At 45.1% G+C, this 10,350-nt stretch overlaps 1 protein-coding gene across 1 annotated transcript in view; it reads right to left on the minus strand.

Moving 5' to 3' along the window:
- LOC106808568 (furin-like) overlaps window positions 1-10,350 on the minus strand; it is a 98,097-nt gene that overhangs the window by 44,567 nt on the left and 43,180 nt on the right. Inside the window, exons 4-5 of the mRNA XM_014811330.1 lie at window positions 7,258-7,389; window positions 6,297-6,425 (exon numbers count right to left, since the gene is read on the minus strand). Of these exons, the coding sequence (XP_014666816.1) occupies window positions 6,297-6,425; window positions 7,258-7,389 (261 nt within the window). The remainder of the gene's footprint in view (window positions 1-6,296; window positions 6,426-7,257; window positions 7,390-10,350) is intronic.

The following is a 10,350-nucleotide window of genomic DNA, read 5'->3' on the forward strand; positions in this document are numbered from 1 at the left end:
ATTGTTCGGAACAAATGTTCGGCGACTTTTTTCACCGCACATTGCCGAACATTTCATGGAACATTGCTACGATAATGTTTTTGAGAAAAATGTTCGGCAATGTGCGCCGGGCTTAAGAAAGATGCTTAAGATGATTAATGCTTAATGCTCAATGCTTAAAGATGCTTAATGATTAGATCTAAGATGCTTAGATCATAGATGAAAGATGCTTAGATGCTTAGGAAAGTGAGCCAAATTTCTCGTCTGCGGTTTGTAAAGTATGGGATATAGGAGGAGTTGTTACGCAATCAACACAATCACGGTTATTTTTAACGTCCGCATACATGTATCGCTCTTAGTGATTACGCTCATGTAAGTATTACTGTATTACTGATGTAGTTTCATATGAAATAAGGCAGCGAAACAAATAAAAAGCTTGCCGGTTCAATTAAAATAAGCATGCCTTGGTCTGTAGTCTAATATGTATAAATAGTGTATTACTAATACTATACACATCAGCGGCACATCTAGATATATAACACCGATCAGGAAAGACTGCATAGTCTCCCTAGCGCACATTGTAGCTCTTGCTAGTCTGAATTATATATATATGATTTATTATATGATCCCGATGCATTTATACGCCAGCTCTCCCCACAGTCACGCGCAAACCACAAACGCAGAGCAATATCCATAAACACAGTCGGCATAAGTTAGCTACTAGAAGTGCACTCGGTATATAACAAGCGTGTTGCAACCTCTATAATCATGGCCTGCGCACACGCTGCGACACGTGCCTATGTGTATGTGAGCGTTTAGGCTCTGTTTTCACACAACTATATCCGGAGCATCGAAACAGCAACATATGCCATAGTGTGCAATGTTGCTTTTCACCGGGTACTTATAATAACGCAGTCGTCGAGTGACGAGAGAAACAGCAGCCGAAATAAACCAACGTCGAAAGGTAAATAAATTGAGAACGTTGAAAGACGAAAAGGAAGAGCTGTCGAGGACCTACTAGTAATAGTCCTTTTACCCAGTAAAAATAAATAACAACTAAAAAAGTAGCTCAATCATGAGAGGTTTGTATGTGGTACCGCAACCATAATTGTTATTGCACAAGACGCGCGCGCGTGTGCGTGTATGCGCGCGAGGGACTAGTATAAGGCACGCAGTACGGCACTCGTAACCCATAATACTCCCTGGAGTTCCCAATAACTCCCACGCTCTAAAAGTCTAGTTCAACCAGTTAAACAGTCGACAATTAATTTTCACGCATTCCGATCCACTGCACACTAAAACTCGCGCGTGCAAGCGGCCTCCGTCACCTTACGCGTGCACGCAGATGTTTCCGTGCGAAAGAGAATATCAACTCTTCTCATATTCGCTTATAATATACGCCTCGTTTATGTTGCGGTGCGATTACAAGCAAATCTAACTAGCTGCCAAACCCGGCGAGTACATTAAACGGCTACTCGCTTGCTCTCCATAATCAACGAGAGAGAGATCGTTATAGTCTGTACGGTGGTGCACTTCCGAGTTTATTTACTCTGCAGCGCACGGCGGCCATGGCGGACAGGCTCCGGACACGACACAGCTGCCGAAGCCAGCCAGATGTTCATCCGCTTCCAATACGGAGGAGCATCGTCTGCGATTCCAGAGCCGAACCGAGAGAGAGAGAGAGAGAGAGAGAGAGAGAGAGAGAGAGAGAGAGAGAGAGAGAGAGAGAGAGAGAGAGAGAGAGAGAGAGAGAGAATGGGGAAAGGTGGGAGGAAGGGAGGGGGCGAGAGTGAGATAGTATATGTGCGCGTGCGACCGTGTGTTTGTAAGAGAGAATGTGATTATGCGTGGAAGATAGAGAGCAGTCAGTCCTGCCCGCTCCCAGCCGCGGGCCGTGAGAGAGCGAGAGACCGTATGATTGAGAGAGAGCGAGAGAGAGAGAGAGAGAGAGAGAGAGAGAGAGAGAGAGAGAGAGAGAGAGAGAGAGGAGATGGGGAAGGGGAGAGACGGACGTTATGGCGGCTGCGGCCGGCAGAAGGAGGCAGCTGCACGATAAACATGGACGCGGCTAATTCATGAAGGCGATGCGGTTACATCTGTAGGACAGCCACACTGCGCACGAAACACGACGTTTAAAGATGTGCAAAGACGTGTTTCTAGACTTGACACGCCCCCAAATACACGCTTAAACGCGTATACGCACATACATGTGCGTCGAAGCGCACGCACGCATGCACATACGCTAGCTCGCACGCACGCACGCACGCACATACGTATACATCAGGAGGTATACATACCTGTGCGTCGACGCGCACCCACGCACGTACGCACGGAAAGGCACGCACGCACGTACGCACGCAAAGGCACGCACGCACAAACTTGAAGTGAAGCTGTTCTCTCAATCTCACAGCATGCTGGTAAAATTCCCGAATTTAAACTTATCGACATTCATCAAATTTGAAACGTTGATGTTACGCAATCAAACGAGTAAAAGGCGCCCGGCTACAGATTAATACTATAGTCAGTCACGTACGTATAATATTGAACCACGACGGATTTCCAACACAATGTGGCCGTGCTCGATAATGGACATGCACTGAATGAGTTTGAACGTGTCACGAGCGATAATTACAATGATGACACACGACGCCTGTCAGTCGCGTAAAACTTATTACTCCCTGCATGTGACATGAATATCAATATCAATATCAATATCAAGATATATATGTATATAGGGAATACTCGGAATCCAACTGCAATGACGAAGTATATGATTATATTGTACATGCGGGTTTGCATATATCACACACGCGCGTGCTAGTGTGCAGTGTGTCCATGCGGGCGTGTGCGTGTATCTAGATGCGATGTGTGTGCTTGCGTGCGTGCGTGCGTGCGTGCGCGTGTGTTATGCGATAGCACACGTACAAAGTATTCACGTTAACGGATTTTAAACAGAAAACAAATCGTCCCACATCTTTGGAGAAAGGGTTGAGTGATTTTATATGGAAAAAAGCCAAAACTATACTCTCGCGTAGCACTGCCTGTTCACTGCAGATATTTCTACAGACTAATTGTATTAAATATATATTTTCACTTTTACGCGGCTTTATAGAACGGTTGAACAAAAACTGAAAACGCGATAATGTCAGTAACTATATCACGCTGCGAAAATCACATCTCCACCCGACAGCCAGAGTGCAGAGTGGGAAAGACAAAGATACAGATTTTTAAGGTCGTAGTATTGGAAATACTATACTTATATTTACAAACATTTATCGAATTCGGTAACACTAGGGAATGAAACTCGATAGAGCTTCTGATAGAGTGAACAGCTATCGCGCGGAAAGCCATCTGTGGTGAATTCCGTGTGGAGCTGGACATCCATGGGAGTAAAGTCACCCCTGGACAGAGCCCTTCATTAAGTAAAGTCGATAGGCATGGACCCCCATTTATATGAGCACAGCTATCCATGGAGGGAGCTCTTAACGGAGTTAAGTTAACCGTGTTGAGATGCCTACAGAGTAAACCTCTTCGTGGAGTGAAGATCTCCTTTTATGGGGCCAGGTCATTTCTAGACTGATGTCCTCCCTGAGATTGAACATCCTCGTTGTAAAGGTGTAACTTAGCGTTGCCGTAATCATGCAATAGAGCCGACGCGACAGATTCATGCCACAGCAGACGTAACTGACAAGAAAGACATAGTAGTGGAAGATGTAGACATGAAAGACATAGTGGACACGGAAGATATAGCTCATATGGAATATATAGTGACTATATATAGTGACTATATGGAATATATAGTAGACGTGTAAGATATATCAGCAACGATTTAAAAGCAACGTTGAAGATAGACTTCGAGAATCGATACTGGCACTCTCTATCCCCGATATCCTTTTATCTGCCGCATATTTAACAAGCAATCAATAGCATATCATGCTTTTCTAATGACTTGATACCCAAGGCACATAAGGTGATCACTCAACGGCACGGCACGTTGGTCAGTGTTTAGGTAAACTACCCGTGTGGCTAGTAACGATTCACACAGAGATTTGCGCAACTATCCGCCGAACCTTTCAGCTTGAACTACAGTGACAATCTGTTCACTCAGGAAATAATGAATTTACTTCTGCCGCTTGGAATTAGACGATGTAACTTTATTATGCGCAATTAAATGAAAACAGAATTCGTCCGCAAATTACTTCGCCTACTTATCTCTTATTGATAACGCTGCTGGGAGCCGTTGAAAATGAAATTATAACATTTCAATGAGATTTCCGCCGAAGCAGAACGTGCTTGTCGTTATACCTAAGAGACCGGCTGTCATGCGGAAGATGGAAGATAACTAAAGGAGTTTATTTCATTCATCGCTGAATTTATTCACAGCTCGGAATCATTGATGACCAGACAGCAATGCAAACACTAATATACGAACTCGGATGTTACGTTCTAGTCAAGGCAGAGCGTTTGGATAGTTCATAAAGCACAGTTCGAAGACACGTAGAATGGAATCGCCCCCCTCGCAATAATGTTTAGGCCCAGCACCGTAGCTTCATTACGGCTGCTCAGAACATACTCGTGCGGCCATTCACGTTCGTGTCGAAAGCGAAAATCCGCGAAATTTCATTGCTGGAGCACATATGGATTTCTTGCAGAAGTCATTGACAAGGGTGCGGTGGTTTCCTGTGCTGTCATTTCCACTGACCTATAGCCGAAAAGCGCCAGGGTCGATTGCCAAAATCATCTTGAGTGCCTACAATCATTCCGAGTCGGAAAACTACGAACTTCATGTCAATCCTCTATAATCTGCTAGATTTCACATCATCTTTATGGCAAAGGCTAACCTGTTTCAAAAGCTCGAAATTATAGAGATGGCCAAAAATTAACAATGTGACAATAGCGGTGAAACAATATATTTGTATTTTTATCCTCCCAGTGTCTCCTATCGCTTCTCCTCTCCACGCCTCTCCTCTTCCCTTCTCATCCTCCCTGCTCCCTCTCTTTGCCGCTTCGTTTTCCGTCTCAAGTACCGTTGTGACCACGATACATTCAGTTCCGATACCGTTTTACTAAGTCATCTAATCATGAAACGCGTGAACATACACAGGCCGCTGCTATTGTTATTCACTACAGTCGCTGAAGGCTCCTTCTGAATTCTACCTCCCCCACTTCTACTAGAGCGTGGGCTACCAACGTATCAAGAGCGTATAAAAAAGGAGAGCGTACAATGGTGAAATGCTGAAATCATGTTGCAGTATTAGTCGAATTAATAAACTTTCCCCGTTTTATTTTGACGATTCTTTGCAGTATTATTGATCAGCTGTCCTACCTTGTTAATTTAACAAACCGCATGTCCCTACGATGCCTCTACGCTGAAATAATGAGCGGTGAAAATCTGGTATTTTCGCCGAAAACCGACTCGAGATCAGTTTTACTGCGACTGTCTCTCGTTTTGTGGACTGTATGTTGCTTCCGGTCGCCACTGTGTAGCGCTGACTCGATACGTTATTACTACAGCGTTATACTACATCCAGCGTAAGAGGTGGATCATAACCATGGCGATAAGTAACAAGACGTTTTTGTGGAGTAATGGCTGCGTCAATGACTGGAAATGCGAGAAAAGATAGTAGAAGGAAAATAAATTTCATTGTCAATGAATGACGGAAACACGCGAGGTTTCCTGAAGCTATCGCCAGAACGAGAGACAGTCGCAGCCACTACGTATCTTGAGTCGGTTTTCGGCGAAAATACCAGATTTTCACCTCTCATTATCTCAGCGTAGAGGCATCGTATGGACAAGCGGGTTGTTTTATATCAGCAAGGTAGGAGAGCTGATCAATAATACCACAAATAATCGTCAAAATAAAACGGGCAAAGTTTATTAATTCGACTAATACTGCAGCATGGTTTCAGCATTTCACCGTTGTACGATCTTTATACGCTCTTGAACGTATCTACCTCTCAGACGAAATGCTGATTTTTTTGCCATTCGTTAAGCATGTTGACCGTTCAATTCTCGCAAGGGGAAAAAACAGACGACATGAACCAGTACGGTGTGATTTCGTGACGTCATTATTTTCAGCGAGCAACGTTTCACGTAATGGGCCTCCATTTAATGTAGCAGCCGGGTCGAACTATAGGCAGCATTGCCTACGCGCTATATGGTGCTCGGTGTTTTTGTTCGAAACTTTTTAAGGTACTCAATCATTTAACATGGTCAGTGGTTGTAAACAGTGCTCGCATGACAGAGGGCACTCCCGCACAGTTTCAGGGCGATTCATATTTAATTATTAAATTTCGTCTACATCAGTGCTACTCACGTAGTTTATGGCGAGGTCAGGATGGTCTTTCTCGATGCCATCGTCCAGTATGGTAACCACCACGTTCTTGCCCGTGTAGCCCATCTCCCACGCACCCTTCACACGAATGTCCAAGTTGCCTCCCCTATGCTGATCACAGATGTCAGAACAAAAACAGAGATGATTATACACGAGTATTACAATTGGTTTATAGATTCCTCAATTGTGATTGATCAAGCCATGAGATCCAACAACTTTCCTTCAACTGGACAGTAGCATTATTGTCACTGGGCTGTATCCTTACGAAGACCGGGCTCTACACTACAATGACTAGATAACAGTTTCATGGCAACTAAACAGCACTCTTCCAATGACTGGACAGTGCTTTCCCAGCAACTGGACAATTCACTTGACAAGAAACCCCTCCCCTTGAACGACAGAACTTAATTAATCTGCCTCGGATCCGATCCATTGGGAATGCGGTGCCGTCGGTGTAAAAGTAGGAGGATTTCAATTGAAAGCTTCAGTAGTTTGATTGGATTAATCAAGAACGAGAACCGTTATTAGCGCAGTGGCACGTTATTAGTTCATCAGCTTCAAACCCATGAGCAACGTTAAATCCAATGTGCCGCTAAACCTCTTGCTTGTACGTGTTCAGTACTTGATGACGGAAGAAAGTCGGTATGCCAACAGTGGATGACAGCATATTTGACCAGCAAAAGGTGCAGAAAAGCAAATGTGTAAGCTAAGTATACTATTACCGTCAGTGTCGGTGGTGGCAAAGTAATTAACTGGGAAAATAGAACACCCGGACCTAAGGTTGATATTGACTTTTGGTTTGCTAGTGAAAAGTCATTCAATATTATTTCCCCTCCTCTTTTTACTTCACCAGCTCTACAGTGTTCACAAGGTAGCACAAAGGGCGAGTTCCCCTTTCCCTGCGAGAGTGCGCGGTCTGTGCTATAGCAGCCTGTAAACCTACCAGATACCACTGCTTCCGCCACTGGGGATCGTTGGGAGGAATTAGATTCTCGACGACGTTGCTGTATGGAATGACTGATGAGTAATCTCGTTTCACCCGTCTTTTTATCACTTGCTGCTCCAGCCACAACACCTGAAAGACAACAACAAGACATCTCGTTACGCCAGCGTAAGATGCGATAGCTAAACTCTACGATGGATCTATGGGAAAAAGTTCGTCGTCACGACAGTGTGACGACGATGATGACGTTGATGATGATGATGATGATGGTGGTGGTGGTGGTGGTAAAATACAATGCTACACACGAGCACATTTCAACGCTTAAATGGATGTTATTAATATTAATAGCGAATGCGTACGCTTGTATACACCTGTAATTATGACTATGCTCGCTCATACAAAAGTAATTAACTGATGTACCAGTGCACAACACTCAATATGTAGGCAGCCAGGAAGCGTATGATTTATTGTTACGCACGCTAGACAGATTCGAGGCCACACACGACCACCTGTTCTGCATTTGTCCCCTTCTCAAGTGACACACATTACAGCCTCGTTCACACGAGACCTCGTATTTATAAAATACGGTATTTGCGAAATACCGAATCTGAGACAAATACGCGGCCGAGCGTTCACACGCTGATTCGCGGCTCCAGAAATACTGTATTTGCGAGCTGCGAGCTGCTTTAAAGAATCAAGCGAACAGTACGAAATAAACAATGCAATGCGCACCAACTGCCGATAAAATACGTAGACTGGTCCGCGCTCGACAGTTCCACTCGCGTAACACTGGAACTGTCGAGCGCGGACCAGTCTATAAAATACGCTGCTTCAGAAATCCGGTATTTAGCGTTCACACGAGGAAATGCGCGGTCCAAGAGATCCGGTATTTCTCAAGCGCGGCAAATTATTCGGGGTCTGCATGGGAAGCCGCGTATTTACATCAAATACCGGATTTGTTTAGATACCGTATTATATGGTATATTTCTTGGACCGCGCATTTTGCCTCGTGTGAACGCTAAATACCGGATTTCTTGCTACGTGTGAACGCGGCTATTAAGGCACGACAGTCACCGCTCCGACGTTACATTGAGGTGTCAACACGCCCCTCCCTAATATAATAACGTATGCCACCCGACACGGCTGCAGGCACTATAGAAACTAGAAATAGTGTCAACAAGGAAGCCATTCCCCAGCTCGCTGGCATTTACATCGATGTACGTGTACAACAGCTCAAACAGGCGGCGGCGGCGAGCTGCCAGCCAAGCGATGCGGCGACCAACAGGCCACATCTGCAAATAATCACTTTAATTTTCTCCGGGTGATCTCGAGTGGCTCGCGAAAAACATGTTAATTCAGAAGCGCCTTGAGTTCTTGAGCGTCGCAGTACTGTGCCCTCGCGTCAACCTCAACTCGTTGCAGCCGCCCTGGGCCGCCCTGCAGAGAAGCCGTAGCCGTAGGGAATACACGCGGGCCGCCGTCTGCCACAGGCCAACAGAGCGTCTGGATCACCTTCAACACTTCTTCTGAGAATAGCACGCGCGGATACGAAAATCACCATGCCGATATTCAGATTATCAAAATCGATAATTCTCGAGCATAACTAATCGATAACATGATCATTACTACGAAATGATCCGCTTAATTGGCAATTAGTTCAACGAATTAGAGTATATCTAGCATGTATGGCCACTCAGGGAATCAGTGTGGACCACTTTGTGCAGACCCTCAAGAGGTAAGCTCTGCGTGAAACTACGTTTATCATAACAGCCGGAAGTCACGGACTGATGATCATGATGATGATGGTGACGGAGAAAAATGTGGTAGCCCGCCACTGCATATCGAAAACCAAAAATACCCCAACTACACTAGGCAGATATGCTGCCGGAAGTATAACGTAGTGCACGTTATCGTATAAATTCATTCACGAGGCACAGCTGGTGTAATGTGGAAGTAAATGCGATTAGCGGCAGACTTGATTCACACGGAAATGATTACCCCTCTCACCGCACGTGAAAGAACCGGCTATATTTCAATGTCGCCTGCATATAACAATAAATTAGCTATTAAATGTATGCCCAGCTGGCAGCTGCACATATTCGCAATGCGGCTACATATTTATAAATAAAATAAATATATAATATTATGCCACACGAAGTAGAATTAATGTGCACGAGCCATCGGTTAAAACAGCCATGGTCGGAAAATAGAAACATTACAAATATAACTTTTATTTCGTAGCCTCGCCAAACTTCGCCAGTGGATACGTATGTGTTTCTTATAACAATTTAGACCCCATACAAGTATAACCTGTATCAAGAGCTAATAATGCCTTTTTATTAGCTTTTGCCTATGTATAACCCGTGGTACCAGGCTTGCGCAATGGCGTGAGATATTCGCTGTACAAGATACATATATGTGCTGCCGTTTTTAATAGAAGTATCTCTTGCTACTGTCAGTGTATGGACATTTTCAAGCATGACTATTGTCTCAAAGCAAAGACCTAATCAATATTCCTCACCAACATAGTAAGCTATTTATCTCCACCCGAGACCCCATACACACAGCCATCGCTCCCGCCATTCTGAAGATTTCAAACAAAGTCGTTGCTATAAATTTTAATGCGCCTGTAACAAGCGAAATCTCGCCGCTATCGGAAAATCGATGCACCTCATACACCGCGATACGCCTGACCGGACAAGGTAGGAAGCATTAATCACTTGCTACCGCAGCTGAATGGCACCGAGGTGGTAGAAGTTAGGGCTGGGACAGCTTCACCGGGTATCCTCGCCGCACCTTGCCTCCAGTGCGACGGGAGAGTCGCTTATGGCTTCATTTGGGTTTGTCGCGCTTTGCGTGGCACGCGTGCGAGGACAGAGCCTTTCAACTGCGGGGGTTATTGGGCGTGTTAGCGGCTGAGACGCCGCGCACCTGTTGCGAGCATCACCGCACAACATACAATGTTATCGTTGCCCTCTTAGGTGCAACCGACACGCGTATCGGCTCCTTCTATTTCCCTCTCGCTCTCTCTCTCTCTCTCTCTCTCTCTCTCTCTCTCTCTCTCTCTCTCTCCGCAGGAGGGAGGAGTACGTA

Source organism: Priapulus caudatus, unplaced genomic scaffold (assembly GCF_000485595.1).
Source record: "Priapulus caudatus unplaced genomic scaffold, Priapulus_caudatus-5.0.1 Scaffold287, whole genome shotgun sequence".
Lineage (NCBI taxonomy): Eukaryota > Metazoa > Priapulida > Priapulimorpha > Priapulimorphida > Priapulidae > Priapulus > Priapulus caudatus.